The sequence below is a fragment of the Sarcophilus harrisii genome, chromosome 2 (genome assembly GCF_902635505.1).
Source record: "Sarcophilus harrisii chromosome 2, mSarHar1.11, whole genome shotgun sequence".
Lineage (NCBI taxonomy): Eukaryota > Metazoa > Chordata > Mammalia > Dasyuromorphia > Dasyuridae > Sarcophilus > Sarcophilus harrisii.
This window is the reverse complement of record NC_045427.1, coordinates 587,765,993-587,792,049: the sequence shown is the minus strand read 5'-3', so window position 1 is coordinate 587,792,049 and position 26,057 is coordinate 587,765,993. Positions and strand designations below refer to the sequence as shown.

At 37.3% G+C, this 26,057-nt stretch overlaps 1 protein-coding gene across 1 annotated transcript; it reads right to left on the bottom strand.

The window, feature by feature from the left end:
* Positions 1-3,205: 3,205 nt before the first annotated feature.
* On the bottom strand, positions 3,206-14,148 carry SLC35G1 (solute carrier family 35 member G1). Its single transcript, XM_031956088.1, has 3 exons — positions 13,932-14,148; positions 8,747-8,927; positions 3,206-6,463 (listed from the first exon to the last, which is right to left on the bottom strand). The coding sequence occupies exons 1-3, from the start codon at positions 14,110-14,112 to the stop codon at positions 5,719-5,721; spliced, it is 1,107 nt and encodes a 368-aa protein (XP_031811948.1). The 5' UTR covers positions 14,113-14,148; the 3' UTR covers positions 3,206-5,718.
* Positions 14,149-26,057: the final 11,909 nt, after the last annotated feature.

Here is a 26,057-nt window from a genome sequence, read left to right as displayed (position 1 = left end):
ATATTTCATTTAACATTTATTTTAAATTAATATTATTTTTAATATTTTATTTAAGAAATTGTAGCCAATTTACTTGGAATTTATTGAATGGTTAGACTAATAACATAGATATTAATGATTTGATGTCAGCTTAAAACTTTTCAATGGAGTACCCCAGGGATATCTTCTTGATCCTATGCCATTTTTGCCAATAATTTGGATAAAAACTTAGAAGGCATGCTTATCAAATTTACAGATACAATGAATGTTATGGAATATTATTGTTCTATAAGAAATGACCAGCAGGATGAATACAGAGAGGCTTGGAGAGAATTACATGAACTGATGCTAAATGAAATGAGCAGAACCAAGAGATCATTATACACTTCAACAACGATACTGTATGAAGATGTAATCTGATGGAAGTGGATTTCTTTGAAAAAGGGACCTAATTCAGTTTCAATTGATCAGTGATGGACAGAAGCAGCTACACCCAAAGAAAAAACACTGGGAAATTAATGTAAACTGTTTGCATTTTTGTTTTTCTTCCCAGGTTCTTTTTACCTTCTGAATCCAATTCTCCCTATGCAACAAGAAAACTGTTTGGATCTGCACACATATATTGTATCTAGGATATACTGTAATTTATTTAACATGTATAGGACTGCTTGCCATCTAGGGGAGGGGGTGGAGGGTGGGAGGGAAAAATCGGAACAGAAGTGAGTGCAAGGGATAATGTTGTAAAAAAAATTACCCTGGCATGGATTCTGTCAATAAAAAGTTACTATAATAATTAAAAAAAAAAAAAAAAAGAATACCAAAAAATAAAAAATAAATTGATAAAATAAAAATTCCTGAAAAAAAAATTACAAATCTAGGAGAAAGTTAACACACTGGAAGGTATCCAAAAGATCCTGACAAGCTACAACACTGGGATGAATTGAAGATGAAATTTAGTACACATAAATATTTAAGTGTTACCCGTGGGTTTAAAAAACCAACTTTACAAGGACAAAATGGGGGAGAAGTGGGGAGGGAAAAGGAGAGAATTAGCATTTATATAGCACCTACTATTTGCCAGACCCTGTTAAGCACTTTGTAATTATTATCTTATTTGAGATAATGCCCCTGGGTTTCAGGTGCTATTATTACTCCTGTTTTACAGATAAGGAGACTGAGGAAGATACTTTAACTTGATTACATAACCAGTGTCAGAAGTCACATTTGAATTCAGGTTTTTCTGATTCCAGACCTTGTACTCTATCCAATATTCCACTTAGCTACAATAAAAAAAAGGAGACTGACAAACTGTCCAAAGGAAGGCAACCAGTACAATGGAGGTCCTTGAGTACTACTTGAGGATGAGCTGAAGGGCACAGGATGTCCTGATGAGCCTGGAGAGAAGGCTCCAAGGACTTGAAAGCTAATCTTGTGATTGATTATTCTCTTTAATATCAAATACCAGAATTGGAAGCAATTGGTAGAAGGAACAAAGAAGCAAATTTAGTCTTTGTATCAGGAAAAACATAATTAGAGCTTTTTAGAATCTAAATAAGCTACATCAGTAATGGGTAGTATAGTAGCACAATGAGTAGAGTATAGGGCTGGAAGTCAAGTAGACCCGAGTTTAAATCCAACCTCAATTAGTAGCTGTGTAAGCCAAGGCAAGCCATGTAATCTCTTCTGCATATTCCCTTCCCCAACACCTTCCACCTCCCACTACCAGTCCCAGTGGGTTCCTTTTACTGGAGCTTTTCAAGCAAAGGCTGGTTAACCATTTATTAACTCTACTATGAAGGATATTCCTTTCAGGCATGGGTTGTATTCAACTCTGAAATGATGGAAAGTTTGGAGAATAATCTGGAGTTTAGGAGATTTTAAGTCAGGCAGTCCTACTATACAGTATGAGACACCTTGTGGTCCAATAGCATCATTCTCTGACATAAGCTATTGCCATTCTCTCCAGCCAAGTGCAGCAAGAAAGCCACTTGGCACCTCCCTCCTGTTGCAGCATTTCTGCCCAGAGAAACCAATATACAAATGTCTCAGTGAAAGCAGAGGACATGGAAAAGGGAAGGAATTACCTCCCATTGGTTGACTCATGGCATTATTTCCTGGGTCCTCAAAAGCCAGCTTGAAATTTAAAATCTGGGCAAACTATACGTAACCTACAATGTAAATGATGTTATATCTGGGATGTTGCAAGCCAGCCATTGATATACAACAACAATTGGAAAAGGAGCATTAGGGAGAAAGAGCAATGACGGAGATAGCTACTTGAAAGCCAACAGGCTGACAATAACTGAAATAGAGTGGATGAATTTACCAAAGCAATTCATCTTAAGCAAAAAATAAACTCATACCCCATTCAAAGGTTTTATTTTTCTTCCCCAAGTTGTGATCAAATTATCATTATGTCAAATACTGCTTCTGGAAAAAGCAACTATCTTCTGGGGAAATTATTTGGATAATTACTACCTCTAAATAATTTTTTAAAAATAATTTTGAGTATTACCTCGAATTTGGAGAAGAGAGTGAGTAAAGCCAGCAAGGAGAAAATGGGTAAACACTAGTTTTTGGGAAAATTCAAAAATAATTTCCAAATGGTTGTGTACCTCTTCTCCTTTCTTAATCAGGCTCATAGCACTTTACCACGTATTAACTAAAATTAATTTGGTAGCAAGAAAGTTTTAATGATAATTACTTTATGTGCTGGTCCTATGGATTGATATTAAATTTCATGGAAATAGTAAATCATTTTATTATTTTCCGAGATAATTTGTTTAGAAATGTGTAATATTATGCCATTTAAAATTTGATTTCATCTATACTCAGAAATCCTAGACCAATATCCTACTATTTCCTTCAAATATTGTGGAATAAAATCCTGGATTCTTGGTGGTTATGCCAGGGGACTACAGGTCTGAGCATTGGCTTACCTCCAGAACATTGCCTGCTGTCAAGGTGATGAATTATTCCAGCAACGGCAAACAGCCAAGATAATCTACCAAGTATTTGAAGGGTTATAATATTTTCAACCCACACTAAGGAAATCGTAGAAACACTGAAATATGCTTCGAGAAAGAGAGAGAGCAAGAAATGTACTATAGGATTGATTAATCAACTATTTTCCATTTAGGGCTTATGGTTAAAAAATCAGACATTGTTATTTCATGAAAAAGAAAGTACACTTATTCTTATTATTTATTTTTATTAATGCTTGTGAAATAAAAACATCTGAAAATATTTTATTTTTCAAGAAATGATAACAATCTCTACAAAATACATATGCCAAAAATAGCTTTACAACACAAAGGCTTTTGCATATTTTAAACATTATAAGCCCTTTTTTTAAAAAGTCACAACTCTAAAGTAAGTTCTTCAGAGTTCCAAGGATGAAGGACTGAAGCAAAAGTCTGGAAAAGCAGTAAACTTTCAATAAGGTCTCCTAGTGATTAAATTACACTGATGAAATCAACTTTCCATGTGTGAGTTCAAAGTGACTTAGCTTTCAGAATCCCAGGGGACCCTGCATTGGATAAGATATTTATCAGTGCATTCCCTATGAGGCTTAATTCATCTTTGGGAAGAGTATAGAGTAGCTTACTTACCTTGCTTCACCATGTATTAGGAGAGGTAAATTTGATACATAAAAAATGTAGGAGCAAGTCAAATCCTTTCTCTGGATATGTAAGAGTATGAGTCACTGGGTTCTCAAACTTTTTGGTCTCAAGATCCTTTTAGAATCTTAATTACAAGGAACACCAAAGAGCTTTTATGAGGGTTGTATCTATTGATATTTATCATATTAAAAATTACAACAGCTAAGTATTTTTATGAAATTAGTTTTGATCCACAGTCTTCCTAAAAAGGTCTCAGGATGTCCTGAGGGCCCCCAAACCATACTTTGAGAATCACTAGGATTTGATAAATATCGGAAATCCCAGTTCCAATATTAGATGATTTCAGGGACAGTTAGGAACTGAAATGTCTACAAACATTTCAACTAATACATTAGAGGCCAGGTCAATAATATAGGCAAAAATTAATCTTTGTTTAATTTTCCTTTGCAATTCTTTAATCAGGAAGGACTGGGAGGGAAAAAAAAATTATTGTCATGATTATTTCCAGAAAGAAAAATAAAATCTCATACAGGCATCAGGACCTCAAATTCCTGCTCCTTCAGAATAAATGAGCAGAAAATGAAAAAGAAGTTGTGTTATTTTAACTCAGTAGCTCAAAGGTTATGCTAACAGAAAAGTCAACTTGGGGTGGTGAGGGAGTTAAATGTCATCATATACTTATTAGAGAAGTTCTTAGTATCAACACAGAAATCATACTAGTTTTATAACATTTGGAGCTGAAAGTTCTATAGGTGAGGAAATAGAAAACTTAGAGGTAAGTGACCTGGCCAGGGCTCAAAAATTATGAGCAGCAATAACTGAAATTGAAAATCTGGTCTTCCATCTCTAAATCCATTCATCTGACACTAAGTTACTTAACAAGTAAGTTACCAAATAGTCTTCTGGATACTACAGTTCTTCCATTTGAAGGCAAGGTAAATTCTGGCTTGACAGAATACTACATATATAATGTTTTATTTAAACCCCTAGTACCATTTAAAGCCCCTAGAGTTACTACACACAACATTCAATAACATATCAGCAATTATTTGTCCATTACTTTTATGTACAGTGAGATATTTATTTTTTCCATTCAAGGTGTCATGAAGATAATGACAAAAAGTTTGGACATTAAAAAAATAAGAAACCACATTCCAATTCCATTGGAAAAACCCTACTTCTTTCACAAATTAGGATGACTAATGCTGCTTAGAAAAATTGGCTTTTAAAAGTACACCACAGTTCTCTTACGCCATGTTTTTGGTTTAGAGGTTATTGTAAAAAGTAATTCTGAAAAGTTATTTAAAATCCTGAGAGATTTCCACTTGGTATTGCTTTATATACTAAAAGAGATTTATAGAAAACTACTTTTTCTGGGAAGGAAACCACTTTAGGCTGCAAATGTGGCTAAAATATGCCACATTGTTCCCCTTTATGATTTGAAAAACTGAAATGAGAGACCATAAACAACAAAATTTGAATGCATTTTCATATAATAATAAAGGAAAATCAAATTGTAGGCTATTACTATAATTACTGTTTAATTACTTAAACATCTGGCCAATTTTGACTTAAGGTCTTTTTGCCCCTTAAAAAAATGTGAAGCTTTTGCCTTGTTCAAATTTTAGTATTAGCATGGAAAGGCACTTTATGAATTTAAGCTTTGGTTTGTTTGTTGTTTTTTTTTAATGGATATGAGCTATTAAAAAAATCAATATTTCTACTTTAAGTTTTTGCTTGCTATGACTAAAATGTATACATTTAAGAATTTATTCACTTAATTACTTTGGCCCTCATGTTGCTCAAAATATCCTTAATTCTCTCCCCTACACAGGTGCTCATAATAAAGACAATACTTTTTTAAAAATTAAGCATCATACATGTACTTTTTTTTGGTTCCAGTCATGAAAGTATTGAATCATTTTTTTCTTTTGATAAAATTCATAATTGTATGAGCAAACCAGTCATTTAAAACTATTAAAAACACACATGTTGTTTTCCAAAATTATGTTCCTATTATTAAACTTATAAACTAGATGACCAATTAGTAAAAATACACCTTAAAATTTTCTGTTATTGGGATGAAGTTCTACCCAACAAGTTCATCTTAGCACTGTTATTTTGCTTGGGAATTCTCACACCAATTGCGGATGACAGCTCCAGAGCTACTGGCTACCACACAAAGGGCACCACTCACTGTCCACCAGGTTGGTATTTTATTAAGGAAAATAATCTGAAGTACGAAAGCAAAGACCACATCCATTGTTTTCATTATGGCCACAGGCCCTGCTTTTTCTACCTGAACTGCTTTAGTGAGAAATATCTGTCCCCCCAACCCAAAAAGTCCTATTAATACCAAAAACAGCCGATCTAACCCACAGTGAGGTAGATGCCATTCGTCCACTACAAAGAGTACAATGATAGATTCCAATAGTCCAATCACTACATAATACCAAATGTTCAGGAAATAGTGCACAGATTTCCCCACTTTTCTTAGTATAACAAGAGTCAGAGCACTAAATATGGCACTGCCCACAGCTGCTAGTGCTCCTCTGAGGTGATAGGAATAGTTTTCTTCCATCCCAGCTGTGCTGGAACCAAACAGAAATGGCGGTCTTGCAATAAGCACCACACCAGCAATTGCAAAAATAGTGAATAAAAGATCCCAAAGACTGTATTTTTCCTTGAGATATATCCAAGCAAAGAATGAAGTGAAAACTGGACTGGTAAATGTGATAACAGTAGCATCAGCAATGGGCATTAACTGGAAAGCATAGTAGAGAAGGATCATCGCTGTGGAACCAAAGACTCCCCTGAGGAAAAGGAAAATTCGTTTGCCTTTTGGTCCCACAAACCCCGTTCTGTAAATCAAAAAAGAAAAGCACGTTACATTAACTTAGTGCTGACTTGCAAATTTCAGCTTCCCTATAAAGGAAATTCACTAATGAGTAACATGTACTGTTAGCTGGATACGTGTTTGGAAAGGATGTGCTCTACAAGAAAGGCTAATACTACAGGAAATATGAGATAGCAAATGGAAAAAAAAATTGATAAATCAAATGTTTCAGCCAGTCACTCAACCAGCTGTTGATTTTAAATCCAACTATATAGTTTGGAAATCTTTCTGCAATATAAAGGACTTAAAATTTGACTACAGTATCCTGAGGACACAAATACAGAAAATATTCCCTGTCTTTAATGACATAAGATTGTAAGATTGCCTCCTTGAAGGCAAAGGCTCTCTTTTGCTTCTTTAGATATCAAAAGTACATTTAATAAATGTTTGTTGATTGACTGATGCTGTTGGTATTAACAGATAAACAGATGAACAGATGAACACATACATAATTACAGGGTAAAGTGCTGATGATTGGTGTCAGAGCTAGATACCCTTCTAAGAGTCTAGATTTGAGAGTGCATTATCTATGAATATCTGGCATTAGCACTGGAGGAAATTACATCACAAGAGGCATTCTTAACAAAAATCTCAGTGATTCAAGGGATCAGTTAAGAAGATTAGATTATACCCTGAAAGAAACTGAAAGTCTAAAAGTTGACATAATAAATATAATTCTACAGACCATCCCCCCCACCTTCACAAATATACAATGCTTATCAGATTCTTAGTTGATTATCATCTTTAAAATTGCACTAAGACTTGTGGGAAATCCATATTTTTCCAGATTTTCATTATTATTCAGTAAATAAATCTCACACTTTTTATATGGCATTAAATGACAAAATTAATTAAAATCTAGATTTACATATTTCTTTTACTTATTTCTTAATATCTGGCATGAAAAACCATTTCCATTGAATGTCCTAAATTATTTTAGAAATGGATTGTCTTGTGTGACAGTGAAGCTAAACAAATGCTGGTCAGAAAATTACTTCATGGAGTAGAAGATGACTGAACTGATCTCTTGGGTACTATATATAACAGAAAATTCTCTGTGAGAGGGAAATTATTTTTTAAGTCACTGAAATGTATGGTTTACAATTGGGATTTTTTTTTTCCTAGCTTCGAGTTTGAAAGTTAAGCATCCTTGCTTCCAAATAATCCAAGGAACTCTAGCTCATTGTTTGCCTCTCCCCCAATAACATTTTGGTGTGATTTAGAAGATTACAGTCTCATACTTCTAACACAGGGAAGGCAGAAGAAAACAGTGGAAGACAGGTATAAGAGCAGATTGGTAGGGATAGAGAAGTCAATATTGACTAGCTTTTTTCTTCCCCATGTAAGCATCAAACGGTCTGTTAATTTAATGCTTTTCTATGTCCTATATACAAAATATTGAGATATTACTATGTCACATAGAATACTATTATTTTATTCATAGATAATTATATATATTATTATGATAATCCATTTTTATATTATACTATATAATAATTAGGATAAAAATAAAACAGAATATCCACTGCTTAGAAAAGACTGCTAACAATAACAATATAACATATCAGAAAAGAAAAATAATTGATAGTAGTGAAAATGAGTGTGAGAATGAATGAAACCATTGCTCAGGAACATACCATCTTTTCAAAATGTGTGCAAGTGTGTTTCTTATGAGGCAGCTGGGTAATACAGTGAACAAAGTGCAAGGATGAAGTCAAACCTAAGCTAAACACCTACTAACTGACATCCTGGGCAAGTCATGTAACCTGTCTGCCTTAATTTCCTTAAATGTAAAATGAAGATAACAATTACATCTACCTCAAAGGATTATTGCATTTGATGACAATCTTTGTCATGAGACAATATTTGTGAAGTATTTATCACAGTGCCTGGCATATAGTAGTCTCATAAAACATGTTTGTTCCTTTCTCCCATCCTTTTGTATGTAACCCTATTATCACCACTTTAAGGGGATAAGAAAATAAAAACTTTGCACTGTATTTCCTTTTAGTATATATGGAAATCAGAGTGGGAAATGATCTACTAGCATATATATAGGAAATCTACTAGCAGATATATTCTATTGATATAAGACAGTGAAAGCTGGGAATGGATAAGAACATTGAGAAAAATTATTGTTCAGTATTAATGGGGGTCAATGAACATTCTATAGATAGACAAATTTTAGGTCTGGCAAACTGTAAAAAGTTACTAAGTCCCTCATTTTACAGTTAAAAGCAATACTTACTTTTTGTATATTAAGCAAGGAAGAACAAGTAACATTTGGAACACACATCGAAATGCACTAATTTCTGCTGAATGGATATCTTGTATTTTTTTTACTAATAAAGACGCCACCGAGAAAAGGAAGGCAGACAATAATGTATAAAACAAGCCAAGTCCAGGGCAGGAAGCTTTCTTCTTAGCTTCTGAAAAAAAGATTAAAGTCCAATTAATTTTTGTTTTCATAAATGCTTCTATTAGTTACAAATGGTTATTTCAGTTAGAAATTTGGGGAAAATATTACAAAATTCAAAAGATGAATGAGTTCACAAACTTTACTTTTTAAGCTATCCACTCACTATCCCAAGCATCAAATTTTTCACGTCTGTTATTTGTACATAGTCATTTTTTTTTTGCAAGTACAGAAATACCATCATAAAACGAGGAAGCTCTTTGCCAAGATAACAGGAAAAACTCTGGAAAATGGTTTGCCAACAAGGCAGGGGAAATTTTCATTAGCCCCTCTGAAAACATGTAGTTACTATGGAAGCAGACTCTTGAATGCAAGAAATATTCTCTAACTACTATGTGTTAAAACAAAAACGTATTTCATAAAAGAACTTTGTGCAAAGCAGGGAAACACTTTCATAACACTAGGAGGCAGCATCAGCTAATAAATGGAGATCTTTTCTACAGTTATCTTGAAATGCTAACTTTAGCTTTTCATGTATGCTGGTCTGATCAACAAGGTTGACAGTAAAGGTTTTGAGAACAGGACAGACCTGTGTTTCTCTGTAATTTTCACTGAGCCCATTATGTCTTTTACACAAGTACACAACTATTTCACTTTTATTTAAATGAGATTTGGGCTTTATTATATTATATTATAAGTTTATATGCGGTACATTAGACTTGAAGTCAGAAGACCAGGTTTCAAATCCTTTCTTTGCTACTTTCTACTTGTGGGAATTGTCTTGGTTCCCTTATAAATTGATGAGGTTGGACCAGACTCAGATTCCTGCTCCAAGTCTATGACTTTAGTATTCTTGGCTCCCTTGTTGATTATATCAGCTTTAAATTCAATCACACCAATTCAAATAGAATTGTGCTAGAGAGAACCATCTGCATCTAGAAAGAGCATTGTGGGATCTGAATGTTAATCAAAAATAGTATTTTTACCTTTTTTTGTTGTTGTTTGCTTTTTTCCCTTTCTAATTTTTCCCCTTTTTGATCTGATTTTTCTTATGCAGCATAATAAATGTAGAAATATGTATAAAATAAGGGAAGGAGAAAAATTTGGAACATAGGGTGTTGCAAGGGTGAATGTTGAAAGCTATATTTGCATGTATTTTGAAAATAAAAAGCTATTATTAAAAAAAGAAAAAATAAATTCAACCATAAATTTCTACATCCTTTATATTTCTATAAAAAGAGGAGGGGTTATAGTAATAGCAATAACCAAGGGTCTTCTCCCTGGTGATAGTATAATTTGTAGCAGAAGTAAATTAGGCCTGGGATAAGATGGAACGTAAGGTACCATAAACTTTTAAAACTAATGACAAAACCATTTAAATTTTCAAGTGCAGCTACCCTGATGCATTTCATAGTCATGTAAGAAATGCTTACAAAAGTTCCCACAACCCTCAATTCCCTGAGTAAAGGACAGAAACCCAACCACATGGTAAGCTTTGCAAACTAAAGTTTATAATTTTCAAAACAGGAATGTACAGGGTTAGCCACTAAACACTATTGCTTAAGGATGTTGCTAGTGACCTGTTTAAAAAAAAATAAAATAAGTAACAGCCCTATTTCTATAAATGAATTGGTCACATTTAGAATTCTAAACACCAAAATTTATGTACATTTAAACTTTTGAGAATCATTCCTTTCTTTTTTAAATGAGGTAATTTACAGCCTAGAATATAAGTATAATCACAGATGTAAACTTTTCATGAACATTTCTAATAATTTATCTTTTGAATTTAAGAATGGATTTGCTTGCTTTTTGACTTCTGTGTGCATAAATTTGGCTGAAGACTAATTTGTAAGTAGCAGTCATTAATATGTGTAACCCAAACCCCCCAGTTTATATTCTGCATGAAAATAAAAACTAGATATATTTCATCCCAGAAGAATGAAATTTAAAGCCTGTTGCAAGTTAACTGGTGTGAAATACATACTTCAGTTGCGGTTAGGACTTAGAAATTACATTTTTGAAATTTCATACTTCAGGTCCAAAAAAAGTAGATTCTTTTTAAAAGAAAAACATTCATGGAGCCTGAAATCCTGGATTGGAACAGGAAAAAGAAAAAGGAAAAAAAAAAACACCCTAGGATAGAAATACTTCCCCCTTTCTGCAATTCCACAGTTATAGTCATTAATGACTAATTTTATTACATTTTCTCCAAGAAATATTTTAACTTCATAAGAAAGTCTTTTAATTAAATGATATATTTTGGCTGCTGTTAGAGACATAACTATAGTATAATTATATTCACAACTGGGGGAAATGGAACAGGGCCATGAAAATTCAAGTAGGGAGTAGGTGAATGAAACTGGTTTTATATGGATAGTGGAGGGAATTAATCACATTCAAACTGACAAACACTAATAAGACCCTCACCAAATTATCACTGCCCTCTGAAACTGCTTCAGATCTGGCTGGGAAGATAAACATAGTGACATTAAACAACTTGAGAACATTTAGAGTCAAAGCAACTTGCAAAGCAGTACAAGAGATGTCACAAAGCATGCCAAACAAGCAATACTATATTATCACAGAGTTCAATGGGGAGAGACTTCTGAGACCTAGAATGATCAGAAGAAACTTCACAGAGATGGAAACACTTGCATTGAGTCTTTTGAGGAGTGCTGGGTTATAGAAACTCTGAAAACAGACAGATGGAATGGCTCATGTTCCCTACTAGATTGTAAAACTCAAAAGACTGAAATCTCAAGTACTTCTGTATCTCCTTTAGCACTTCACAGAGTACTTTCCATATGGTAAGCATTTAATTAATAAAACTACCAACAAACGGAATTTGGAAAAATGTCTATAAAGGTGACTTGGAAAAAAGTTGTGGTAGGTCCTGAGTGAATCAGATGGAAGGGGAATGAACAGCTTGGACTGATTGGACTTTGCCAAATTACATTCATATTTCAATTGTTGGCAATAACAGAAGGGAGCAGGAGAGGAGATCATCTAAAGTAGCATTTGGCCTTGTAATCTATTTCTCTGTTTTACTTGAATATGAGAGAACGTTCTTCTATAACAATGCTTCAAACCAAATAATGAAAGTCATTTTGTGAAGTTAAGCCAAAGTACTCTATTATAAATTTCAGCTATTGTGATAATGCTCAAGTCTACAAAGAGCTTAAAGAAATTAGGGTCTCCATTTTTAAGATAAAACTTTTTTATTTGTGGAAATAACAGAAGCTGGTCTTAAGTGGGAAGAAAGAGAGAGAAAAACAACCTGTAATAACATTTAATCTTCCCTTTTTAGGGTTTGTTTTCCAAAAGGACTTTTTGTTTCAAAGAGCTTCAACTGCTTCAGCCTGAGTAATTTCAATTAACATACTGTTATTAAAAATGGCTACAGAAACCCTAAGCAAAAAGATGTCCCAAAAACCCTGGTGCAGTTTTAAGCATTAATAGCTTAATAGCATAAAACTACACCAAGACTTTTGGGACACACTCTATGTTTAAAGTTTTCTTCCCGTCTTCTGTTTTGGATATCACCATCTTCCCTACCTCTTCCCAGAAAGCCATGCCATATCACAAATTGCACTTTTTTTGAGGGAAAAAAAAAAATCAGAACACTTGATGATACAGTTAAAAAAAAAAAGTCCAAAAACACGTACAATGTGACCTTCGTATCTCCAAGGGTTTGGAAGAAAGCTGCAAGTACATCCTGTATTTTAATGTGACTATTTAGCCTCAAACATTTGGCATTATAATAATGATTTCTGAAATGAAGAGTGATTATTATTACCACACTATTTCATAAAATAAACAATTGCGTTTTATGTCAAGCTAGAGAAAACTATAGAGTTGCTAAGGAATTACCAGCAGTAAATATCATAAACAATTTTATGAGTTCAGAAAATATCCATTGGTCATTACACTAGAACAGCTAATTGTTAGGTAGATAAGATGGTATAACTAGTCAGTGGCAAAGAGTTGAAGGTTAAGCCACACCTCATCTTTGTTAATGGAGTGATAGGACTATGGACCACAAGGTGGAAAGCACTTACTGTAAGGACCATACAACCACCAGTAATATTTACTCTCGTTAGCCCATTTTATAGATGAGAAATTCTGCCCGAGCAGAGAAGTGAGCTGTCTGTCCAAAGTCACAAAATGAGTCAGTAGGACAAAAACTCAATTCCGCTGGCTCCCAGGGCACTAATCTTTCCACCATGCATAATATATATATATACATATATATATGTATATAAAGAGCTTTCAGTTTTATACTATTCATTCTACACAGATTTTTTTAATACTTTCTATATTTTTCTGCTGTCTTCTAGCTTAATTCTATACATTTAATAGATTTTAAAACTACTTTCTATACTTTTCCCACTGCTTTCTAGCCTAACTTTATATGACTTTGCATACGTAAACTTCAATCTTTCTATATATTTCCCACTGTCTTTAAGCCGAATCCCATATATTTTAGACTTTTTCCGACTTTTCTAACTTCCAGCCTAATCTGTTATCCGTACCTAATTGGGCGCTCCATTCATGCTGTTCAACTTAACTGAAATTCATTTTGGCGATGGGAAGCGGGAGAACTTTTCTAGGGAAGGAGTCTGAGAAGCGAGAAGCATTTGGGACTCACGCCGAGTTAATACAGGACTGCAGGGTCTTTAAGGAATGTTTCTGCCCCGACCCCCAGCTTACCCCGGCTCTCAGAGCGCGAGCCGCGCAAGGGGAGAACGGGTTTGGCTACAGTAGCGCTTGACCGCACTTGGTCAAGTTCAAGTTCAGGCGTAGGGCGCGCGCGCTCTCCTCTCCGGCCGGGGGATCTGCCGGGATCTGGCCGCCCGCAGGAGGGTGCAAAGAACGTGCCCAGGTGGGCACAGGCTTCCCGAGAGGGGCCGGGGCGGGAGGGATGCTCCGCCGCAGTCTCGCCTGCAGCCCCCGCCTGCTCCGGGCCGGGGCCGCCCGCAGCGCGACCTTAGGGACAGCCGCCGCACGCACTCACCGGGGTTTTCATTTCGGATCACGCAGGGGCAGCAACCGCTGGCCGCGGACTCGGCCGCCGCCGCCGCCTCCTGCTCCGGGCGGTCGCTGCGCTGCAGAGGCTCCTCCTCGGGAATCTGCAGCGCCGGCGCCGGGCGCTCAAGCTCCTCGGGCTCGGCCGTCACAACGCCCCCGCAGCCCATCCTGTAGCCCCCGCCGGCCGGCACTAGCGGCCGCCGGCCCCGCAGCCCCGGCTCTTCCGGCAGCCTCCGGAGCGGCGCATGCGCGCGGCCGCCCCATGGCACCCCACCCACTCTCCCCCACCCGCCCCCTGCCCACCAGAGGCTTCCCCCGGAGTCCCGGGAGGGCTGCCCCGCGCGCTCCGGCCTCTGTCTCGCCGCCCTCGCGCTCTCCGGGAGTCCTGGGAGCCGCCGGCAGTTACCAGTTAGCTGGTTACTCCGTCCGGAGCCCAAGGCTGCCCATTTACCCGACCCCTGCGTACTGCATGTGCAGCGCCCCTCGGCCCATACCCTCGGATGGTGCGTCCGCTTCCTAGAGAACTATAGCGCAAGAGCCCCCTCCCTATGCTTGCCATTGAGGACAAGACATTCCCTGAAATATAGTGGCCCACTCCCCCCCAAATACGTGCCACACCGAACACTCCATCCGCAGACCCTGGGTGCTCTCCATGCCTGCCTCATCCTTCTCTCCCGGCTTCCTAAAAGCCCCGCTGTCTCCCATAGCAACACCTTCCAGGTCCCCCTTCTCTCCTCTGATCTCCAGTTCATCACGCATTTTGCTTTTCCGTTGCTATGTTGTTTTCACCCCTCTCTTGACCTCTCAATCGGGTCATCTAGCTAGCCTGAAACATAGTAGGTGCTTAATAAATGCTTATTGACTTACTGGAAATACAGAACATCATAGGTTCACGAGTGAAATTGATGTGATGTGATTTTGGGATCCCCTGATCTTTGGGCTTCTGTTCTAATGAGTCCTCGGTCTTCTGGCTTTGGAATCTGCCTCAAGAAACTGAGCACATCCAATCTATCTGAAGACCATCCTTAATTCATCTGGAGATTACTTCCTAGCCTTACCCTCAGGTCATAGAATTAACAAATCTGTGATTGAAAACTGCATAAGTCTATCTCCTTGCTTCAGTCTCTTTATTGGATTATACTTAGAATGCAGTCCGCTCTGTAATGGCATCACATTGCTTTTAATAAACTTTGCCCCATTACTAGCGGACTGCAAATTCTTTTGAGATACCTCGAGACCCGGATCTGGGACTTTTGGGATCTTCCCTTCTCAACCTTAACAAAATGGCATATACTTGGCTAACACTACCTATATTCCCAATGCCCCTTGCCCTAATATTTTCTCCAAACTTCTTCTTGTTGCGTTTCTGAGGTTCTGCCGGGAAAGGTAGTGTGGCAGATCTCTGTGTTTGCTCCTGTATTGGGTTGTGGTTCTCCTCTCTCAGGCATTTGCAGGGTTCACCTGAAACCCTGCCTTAGAGTACTATTATACACTTTTTTTTTTTTGGGGGGGGGGGAAACAAGGTCCTTTACTCTAGCATCAGCCCAAGTTAAAAACAAAAACAAAAACAAACTTCTCTCTCTCTGGGTTTTCCAAGCTTTTCAGGTTTGTGGAATCCATCTTGACTAGGGAGATGGCCCTGGCTGATCTGAATTCTTGGGTTTGCACTAGTGCCCCAAAATCTTTGAGGTGGGACCCCTCCCCAACAGTTCTGACACAGAGAGTGAGACAGCCCCTGGGCCACAGACCTGTAACTGGACATGAAGGTCCAAATTTCTCCCACCTCTTTCCTTGGGGTCTTAGAGTCTGTCAATTTTTTAAAGCCCTGTGGTTGCAATGAAAGAGCAGTTTTCTGCTACTTTAAGTTTTGGGATTGTGTGTTTATACTAGAATTCTGATTCTGAAATTGTAGGAGATAATTACTATTAACTCTAAAAGTTCGAACTTGTTTATTCTGGTATAAGAATTTAGAAATGTGTGCATTGATATTGAAGTGTTTTTACTAGAAATTTATATCCATATTTGATTTGATCTTAAGTTAAAAATTTTAGTTCTCTAGGAATTTAAATCACATGTTTGAATCTCCTAATTAGATGAAATATAGTTAAGCTACTGTGTTGCTAAATTATGTATTGCGTAATTTGTAAAATTTGTATGAACCGTGCTTTAACATTTTGTCAGCCCAGCTAGATGTGGCATAAATTTTGTGAAATTTGATCCAAGGCTATTTAGAATATTAATCTTAAGGTTTGTCTTTCTTTCTCCCTTTAACAAAGAAGTAAAAACAAAACAAAACAAAAAAATAGTCAAATAGGGATGTGTGTAATTGCAGAACAAATTGTATCTGAAAAACGTGTGACATGTCTAAAAATAAATAAGTATTGAGGTGGTGTCCCCCCAACTCCCAGAGAGAGGGAGCCTGATTCCAGAATATTTAGGTTAGACTTTAATGAAATGATACCAGTGAGGAAACTGAGCAAGATGCTACTGCCTATGGGGAGATGATGGTGAGAAAGAAAGCTCCTCTTCCCCCCAGTGTAAATTATAGGCTAGCTCCCTGGAGGGGCCCCCAGGTCAGCCAGAGTCAGGAGAAATTAAAATCCTTGGTCTTTAGGGGGAGAAGTGAAGGAGGTGTATCCTGGATTCTGGAGTCTGGAATCTCCAGCCTCTCTCCTCCCTGTCTTGCGGCCAAGTGACTCTGACTTCTCTCTTCCCCCCCCCCCCCCCCAATCCTTGCCTATGATTATCTTATTACCAAACATCCCACAAACACCAATCATGAGGAGAGCCATCATCCAAATATATGCTAATAGAGCCATTGTCTCACATCAAATAGGTAGCCTTAAGTGCTCTTGTCTGATTCAGAGTTTCAGCCCCCTACATCCCAGTTGTATTCTTCAAGAAATTAAAGGAAAAAGAACATTTTTTTCCCTCACTCACTAGATAAAAGGACTCTCACTTTCTTTCATTTGCTCAGATAATTACATACCCAAAGGGCAAGTCCATTGTCTAGATAAATCCAGTCCTATTTCTTGAAATTTACTTATACAAATGTTCATTTAAAAGTCTCATATTTTCTCTTTCAGCAAGAGAATCAGGGAGACTACTGATGAAGGGTCCCCAGAATGACTGTCATATGCTATTCATTTTTGTTTTCTTTGCATTTCCACCAAGAGATGTTAAAAGAGGAGGTCCAAGTTTGAATCAGAACATGTTTTCCTCAGAAGAAGGAAAATTGTGTAAATTAGGTCTACTTAAAAACACAATAGACTAATTCAATTTAGTTGATAGAGCCAAGTAACTTAAAACTTATTCTCAAAAATCCCAGAACCTGCTTAAAAAATTTTTTTTAACAGTCCTACAACAATTATTTCTGCAGACACAAATTGGCCAGTTCTGGGTTCACAGAAATGTCGTTTTTCATTTCATTAATTAATTTTTTAAAGTGGTAGTACACTGCTTTTCCATTTCCCCAAAGTTCTCAAACTCTTGAATCCCTTTCAGTCTATGCTCTTCTCATTCATACATACTCTCACTAACCTTTCTATATACTATATTTCTATATCAGTTAAAGATCTTGTTTCCAACTCAGCCTGAACTCTTCCAAACCAGTAACAGAGGCTGATACCTTAACTCTCAACTTTTAACACAGAACACAAAATGCAAAGATACATACATAGAAATCACACAGATACACAGAAATCTATTTTACATACAGATTTGGACATACTCAATTATCCCTGGGAGCGTTCTTCCTATACAGTAGAGTAATCATTTTTGGCAGTGGGAGATTTTTGGCTGAGCCCTCCCATTTTGAATATTTGACAAGACTTTTCAGAGCATCCTTCCAGAATCTCTCCACTCAAAGGTGGGCTCAAGAGTCTCACAGATAAGTCTCTCAAACAAGTCACCTCTAAAGCCCCAGTCACCCAAAAGGCCTGTCCTGTCCAGAGCACCCCTCCAGAGTCTGTGGACTCAAGGGTTGACTCAAGGTTCTCTCAGGTACTTAACCTTTAGCATTCCATGCATGAAAGTTGCCTGACTGATTGCCATCCCCAATCCCTGCCACTTAGGATTTGCCATGGAATTTACTAATTTATTGACTTTTGTTTTGCTTTAAGTCTCTCCTCATGGGGCACTTAAACTTGGAAGCTGGGAAAGGTTCTGGAAGTTCACAGGCTGCCTAAAGCAAGGCAGGGAGAACCATCCTGCTAGCTCTCAAGACCTCCTCCATTCACCAGGCCACATAATCCCGGAGAACCCCCATAAACTGTGTGGGATAAAACCAATCAGCTCCAATAAATTAAGGAGATTTCTCAAGGCAAAAGCAGAAAGGAATTTTATTATGATCTCTCGAGAAAGGGCATCTCTCTCCCCACAAAGCAGTTAGACAAGGAAAGGCAAGGCTCAGTTAGTTAACAGACAAGAATTATATAGCAGCGTGGGCTAACACTCCCTAGTGGCTGGATCTTTACCCTGATTAGACAAGACAAATGACCCCATATTCTAAATCATAAATGAGGAAAAACTTTCAACTCAACCACATCTTTAGGATGACTAAATTACCTTATATACCTTATAAATATTATATAAAGTGGCCCCAATTTAATCTCACACACAATAAGGTCCCACTCCTTGTAAACTACATGATTTCTGAAGAAAGAAACTTGGCCCTGGGGCACAGCTGACCTTCACTCAATTTTTAGAACACCGTCTCCACCTTGTGAGACAGCTTTCTTCATTCAACAATTCACTTCAACAATTACAGCTAGCATTTATGTGCTTTAAAATTTGCAAAATGAATTGCAAACATCTTATTTGATTGTCATAACAACTCTGAGAGGTAAATACTATTATTATTCTCATTTTGCAGATATGGAAACTGGGGCATTTGATGATTAAATGTCTTACCCAAAATTCCATCAAACTTTGTAAGAGTTTGAAGAGTACTGGGTCTGGAATCACAAAAAACCTGAGTTCAAATCTGACTTCAGACATTTACTAGTTGTGTGACTCTGGGCTAGTCACTTAATCCTGTTTCCTGTAAAATGTGCTGGAGAAGGAAATGGCACATCATTCCAGTGTCTTTGCCAAGAATATCCTAAAAGGAGTTATGAAAAGTTGGACATGATTGAAAAAAAGTGACTAAATAAGACTTCCTGACTCCAGGTAATCAATGTGTCTACTAGACCACCTGATGTCAGAAGAATAAAATTTGTAAGTAATCTAAAAGTAAAGGTAAATATCACCAATAATGATGATTACAAGGAGGCATAGGAAAACTGTACAACGAATGCTAGATTCAGAGTCCAAAAACATAATGAAATCCCAGCTCTGTACTAATATTTGTTTGACCTTTGAAAGGTCGTATCATTTCTATATGTTTCTGTCTCCTCATCTGGAAAAAGAAGGAGTTGAAATTAAGATTACTACCAATTCTAAATCATTTACCATATTAATTCTTGGTGACTTTAAAAGCAGGGGTCCTCAAACTTTTTATTTTTATTTTATTTTATTTATTTATTTATTTTATTAAATAACTTTTTATTAACAGAACCCATGCCAGGGTAATTTTTTACAACATTATCCCTTGCACTCACTTCTGTTCCGATTTTTCCCCTCCCTCCCTCCACCCTCTCCCCAAGATGGCAAGTAGTCCTATACATGTTAAATAGATTACAGTAGATCTTGGATACAATATATGTGTGCAGAACCGAACAGTTTTCTTGTTGTTCAGGGAGAATTGGATTTAGAAGGTATAAATAACCTGGGAAGAAGAACAAAAATGCAAACAGTTTACATTCATTTCCTACTGTTCTTTCTTTGGGTGTAGCTGCTTCTGTCCATCCTTGATCAATTGAAACTAAGTTAGATCTTGTCTTTGTTGAAGAAATCCACTTCCATCAGAATACATCCTCATACAGTATCCTTGTTGAGGTATATAATGATTTCCTGGTTCTGCTTATTTCGCTCAGCATCGGTTCATGTAAGTCCCACCAATCCTCTCTGTATTCGTCCTGCTGGTCATTTCTTACAGAATAATAATATTCCATAACATTCATATACCACAATTTACTCAACCATTCTCCAATTGATGGGCATCCATTCATTTTCCAGCTTCTGGCCACTACAAACAGAGCTGCCACAACCATTTTGGCACATACAGGTCCCTTTCCCTTTTTTAGTATCTCTTTGGGGTATAAGCCCAGTAGAGACACTGCTGGATCAAAGGGTATGCACAGTTTGATAACTTTTTCCTCAAACTTTTTAAATAGGGGGCCAGTTCACTGTCCCTCAGACTGTTGGAGGGCTGGACTTCAGTAAAAACAAAAACTTTGTTTTGTGGGCCTTTAAATAAAGAAACTTCATAGCCCTGAGTGAGAGGAATAATCGTCCTTAGCTGCCACATCTGGCCCGCGGGCCGTACTTGAGGACCCCTGCTTTAAAAGACTTCATCAAAGACATTAGGATAAGAAAAGAAGGTAAACCGGTTGTGTAGGTAGAATGAGAGATCCAGATTCAGTGGTGTGACTGCATTGTTAACCTGAGAAATATTAAAAGAACCAGAGAACATCTTCTACCCAACTCCTGAGCTCTATTAGCTCCTTGATGGAAAGGGATGAACAAGAACCATACAATTTTAGAAGGTGTCACTATAATCTGATCTTGAAAAGGCATTGTTATTGTTCAGTTATTTCAATAGTGACTGACTTTTTGGAATCCCATTTGAAGTTTTACTGACAAAGATACTTGAGTGCTTTGCCAATTTCTTTTCCAGCTCATTATACAGATGAGGAAACTTAGGTAAACAGGTTTAAGTGATTTGCCCAGAGTCACATAGCTAATAAGTATCTGAGGCCAGGTGTGAATTTAGGGAGATTAGTTTTCCTGACTCCAAGCTCCGGTGCAGCTGTCCTAGGGAAATAACCATATCAATGAGATAATAGATATAACATACTTTGGAGGTTGTAAAAATTTTTTGTTTACACAATTTTGAACTCCTGTGGATATTCCAAATTCAGTATAAGCTTATTTTGTTAGTCAAATTGTGCAATTTATAACAAGAGCCCCCATCCAGTGGATTCTTTACTGCCAGACCATACATATGACACATAAATTAAATTGCAAAATTATTGATCTATAAAATAAATGTTAAAAAGAAAGGAATTAAGTAGCAGAGTGGATCTATGCTCCAAATATATTTAACCTTCTACACTTCCCCAGAGGGGGTTAGATTAAGCTACCAGATAGAAACTTGCTGGAGAAGGCTAATGAAGAGATGGAGAAACTGTGCTTTGCAAGTGGACAAATGAGATAAGGGAACTGTGAATGAACCCTGTTTTTTCTCAGCATGCTGGCAATGTCAGTCACTGAGATCTGCTAACTTGGGGGAGGGGAGGATGAGAGATGAAGAAATCTGTTCCTCGGGAGTCATCAGGTTTCTGCCTGACCTCCTCTGTCCCTGCTTGCTCCCACAGTTCTGTAAACCTTGTTTTTCTTAATCTAGTCTGCAGGTCCAGCCCCATGCTCACAGCTGTTCAGTGTGGTCACTTCTCTTCTTCCTTCTCCAACTATCTCTACTTCTCTTTCTTGACCAATTTTCCTTGCCTGATTCAACCCCGATATTCAAGTTTAATTTCCCTGGGAATCTCATGTCCTATCAGTCACTTCTCCAATGAACAACAGCTCCCTTCTATCATAACTATGGGCAATTGAAGCTTTCCTGGACAGTTTCCTATTCAGGATAGCCTGTCTACTATATTTTGTCTACTACATTTAAATCTATGAACTGATTTATTCTTTTCAAGTTACATTCACTCTATCCATAAGTGACTCCCTGCTTGACAACTGAGCACTTGTGGGAAACTTCTTCAGGAATAACATTTTTGTAATCAACTGCCCTTGTAGAAAGTGTAGACATTGCTATGCCTTCCATATACTTTTCTTTTAATAATAAGATGTTTCATCTGCTTTGGCCAAAGTAGTTTTGCATATTGGCTTTTGCCTAGGAAAAGAACAGACTTTTTATTGTTTCAGATAGGAAAAAAAAATAGTAGGATTATAAAAGCATTCAGAGACCTTAGTGATCATCTAGACCCACCCTCTTTGCTGTGGTCTGGGAAAACTTCTTGTTTCTCTTGCCCAGATTTTTCTGTCCAATAGGCTGCCTATTCCTCAGAAATAGCTCTTTCTCCTCACTATACCCCCTTTCCTTTTGCCCATTCCACTCTCATCCCGATATATAGAAACCTTTTTACTTGGAACATTTCAGACTAGTTTCCCAACTGATTGTCCTTTCCCTGACTGTGACATCAGGAGTAAAAACAAACAAAAAAAACAAATCCAAACAATTAAATCCCAAGTGGTACATCTCCTCCCTAGAAAAATGTCCAAGTGATTCTGATCTGGAATAAGTTTGGATATCCTAGCCATTCCAAGAAATACCCTATCCCTACAAATGTTTGAATAACTCAAAAACACAGATTCAGGAAGCCTAGGTCTTTATGAACTCCTTTATAGTATAGCCTAAAGTCTATGATTCTCAAGGCTTCCTGGTGATAACCTCTTTGGGGATTAATATTCTAACCTTCTCTTTCTCACAAAAATTAAACTAGTGTTTTCTTGAAAATTATTGAAACCATCCTCAATATTTGATTGGATCAAGGAACTAAATCTCCAGAACATATCTTAATCCTAACTTCATAGCCTTCTGAATTCTAGAGATATGTACTCCAAAAGTACTCTGCTTTTTGGTGCTGGACCATAATGGATAACTTAGGCAGAGAAACTCTGATCAGCTAAATTAATTTAGAGCATTCTCACATGTTTTCATTGAATATCTTCCTGGTACGGTTAAGTAAATCTCCTTTTACTAACTATGAGAATTTTGGTTCAATCCAAAATCAATCATAAATTGCTAGGGGACTAACCCAAATCACAACTGGTCCAGAACATCTCCCCAAATATATTCTTTTCGGGCCAATCCCAATCTCATTTTGGACATGTTAGATCCAGCATCAATTTGTGTTTGTAGGGGATGTGTGAGAGAGGGGAATGAAGTCTATGAATTACACTAGTTTGGAGGTACCAATTCTCAGTCCACTGTTAAGTGTTTCACAAGCTGCTTTTCTCTGAAGGTATTGGTCCTGACCATTGTTGAAAAGAGGAGGAGGGTCAGTGTGTGGTTCTAGTATTTATCCCTTGTCCTGGCTTCCTACTTCCTTAAGTGAAATTGTTAAATCATATGACATTTCCTTATGAGACTTTTTTTAAACATTCATGTCAATCAAAAGATTATAAGCTGGAGTTCATAAAAGAATTGGTTGGAAGTCAAAGAGCAAAATGTGACCTAATATTCAGTCTCAGTTCAACAGTGGCAGAGATTGGCTTATCCATCTTTCCTTGGATGCACTGCATTTGGAAGTGAACTTGGAAAAGTTAATGCTCTATGGAGACTACCCTAGTTCTAAGCCCATTCTCCCCAGAGAACAAATTGATATAAAGAAGAGTGTAGCCCCAAATACTAGAGGGAAAATTTATATTCCTATGCTTGCTTGATCTCAGTAAAATCTCTTAGCAAAAACTAAAAACCACCACACCCTTAAGGTACTCTCTCTCTTTCCTCCACAAGCATTTTATTATTTAAAAGGTAAGGGAAAGGCCATATTTTGTGAAACACAGAAAACAAAAAAGCAGCTTGAAAAGAAATATAACTGTTCTGTGAACAGCGCCGCTGTTAAATATGTTTGTGGAGATACAAAATATTAAGGTTAGAGTGAAAATATGCTTCTCAATAGTTAAAACTATTGAGGTTCAGAAGGGACCCCCAAAGATTAGGGGTAACAGACTAGTGTCACAAGGTATTTCAAAAGAATTTGCAGGCTTGAACCCATCTCTGAGTCAAGGGGCAAAGTTTATTGTAATTGTAATGACAATTGAATCAGGCTAAGTTCCAAAAGCATTTAGCAAAGAACCAGAAGCAAGAAGATAAATTTATAGGAAAAAGATCCAGAGATCAGGAGCTTCATGCTCCTGAGGAGTGATCTATGCACTATTGTCTCAGGAATTTGGTTATCACTGACTAGCAGATTATCTATTTGACAGTCAGCAATGTTTGTAGGCCTATCCCAAGGCTAGAAGACTTTAGAATCAGACAGATTGTTCCTAAATTCTGGGGATCCATCACTGCTGTTTCCCCAGGGAGTTGTACTTTATCATTTTCCCTCTCAGATATTTTGAACTCTGGATTCATTTGGGACAAAGGGATGGAGACTGCATCTCCTGGATCTGCTTCATGTTGATAAGAGGTATAGAGCTGTTCCTGCCTAGTGAGGTCCAGACTGAGGAAGGAAGAGGGAGACAGCTTTTTCTAGGTTAAATACCAAAGAATATACCCAATACCCAAAGAAAATACCAAAGACATACCCAAATCCCTGTTATATATTGTGTAGCTCCCCTTTTCAGTCTGGACCCCTCTAGGGAGCTCTACATCCCTTATCAGCATGAAGAGGCTTCAGAAAATAAGATCTCCAACTCTTTGTTCTAAATGAATTGGGGATTCAAACTGCCTGAGAGGGAAAATGATGAGATATAGCCCCTATGGGAAATAGCAATTATGGGGTCCCCTGAACTTAGGGTGCTTTTATTTTAATAATCAGTCTGATTCTAGTCTTCTGGCCTTAGGATAGTCCTACAAACATTGCTGACTATCAAAAAGATAATCTGTTGGTCAGTGATAACCAAGTTCCTCAGTGAATATAGTGAATAGACCATAGGCCATAACATTAGCATATCAGTAGCATGAAGTACCTGCTCTTTCTATCTTTTTCCCTATAAATTTATCTTCTACTCCTGGTTCTTTGCTAAATGCTTTTGGAACTTAACCTGCTTCAGTTGGAATTACAGTTACAATAAACTTTGCCCCTTGACTCAGAGATGGGTTCAAGCCTGCAAATTCTTTTGAGATACTTCATGACACTGCTCTGTGACTCCCATCTTTTGGGGTCCCTTCTGAACCTCAACAAAAGAACGAACCTATTATAAAGCTAGATACTGTGTATTATTTAATTTACATGTGAGGTAGGTTTTTTTGGGGGGATATTGCGGTTTTTTTGTTTGGGTTTGGGGGCTTTTTTTTTTTAAATGTTAAAACTGCGAAACTGAATTTTAAAACTTTTTTTTTTTTTTTTTTTTGGCATTATGGAACTACTATAGAATAACTATTCGGGCAATATCAGAGAAATAAGGATTTGAGATTTGATTAACCACTACATTAGTCACTAAATCCAAATAGCCCCCCTGTAATTTCTGGTTGGAATGGCCTGGTCTTGAATGTTGGGGCAGCTAGATGGCACAGTGGATAAAGCACCAGCCCTGAAGTCAGGAGGACTTGAGTTCAAATGTGACCTCAGACACTTAACACTTCCTAGCTTTGTGACCCTGAGCAAGTCACTTAACCCCAATTGCCTCAGCAAAAATTAATAAATAAATTACTCTGTTTCCATAGACAAAATTCCAAGACTCAACCATTTGTTTATTGCTTCTTTTGCTGATTTTTAGTATCCAATTACAAATATTATTTTTACTTCTGCCAATATGTCTTAAACCTTTCTCTCTACTCCCACTGTAACTCCCTTGTATTTACTCCCATTTCTTTTCATCTAAACTATTGTAATGTCACACTAATCGGTTTTGTTGTATCTAAGCTATCCCTTTTTCAATCCATTTTCCCCACCATCTCCTGATCAAGCTTTCTAATGGACTGCTATGATGATGTCATCCCTCTACTGAGTGGCTCCTTATAGTCTCTTCAATAATGCATAAATTCTCTACCTTGACATTCAGTCACTACAATCTGGTTCTAATTCACCTGTCGAACTTGGTCATATATCCTATGTTCTAGTTAAACTGGACTATTTTCTAATATTTGTTCTTATTTGCCTCGGCCCGTGAGGCAGAGTGTGTGGACCCTGAAAGAAAAGAGATAAGGGCAAGAGAGAGGGGACTTGCAAAATGGAGGCAAGTCAAACCATTCTGATCAAGCCTCATTTTAAAGGGTGCAATAGTACAGATATATATAGCAGTAGAAAAGAAGACAGGGTTGTACAAACAC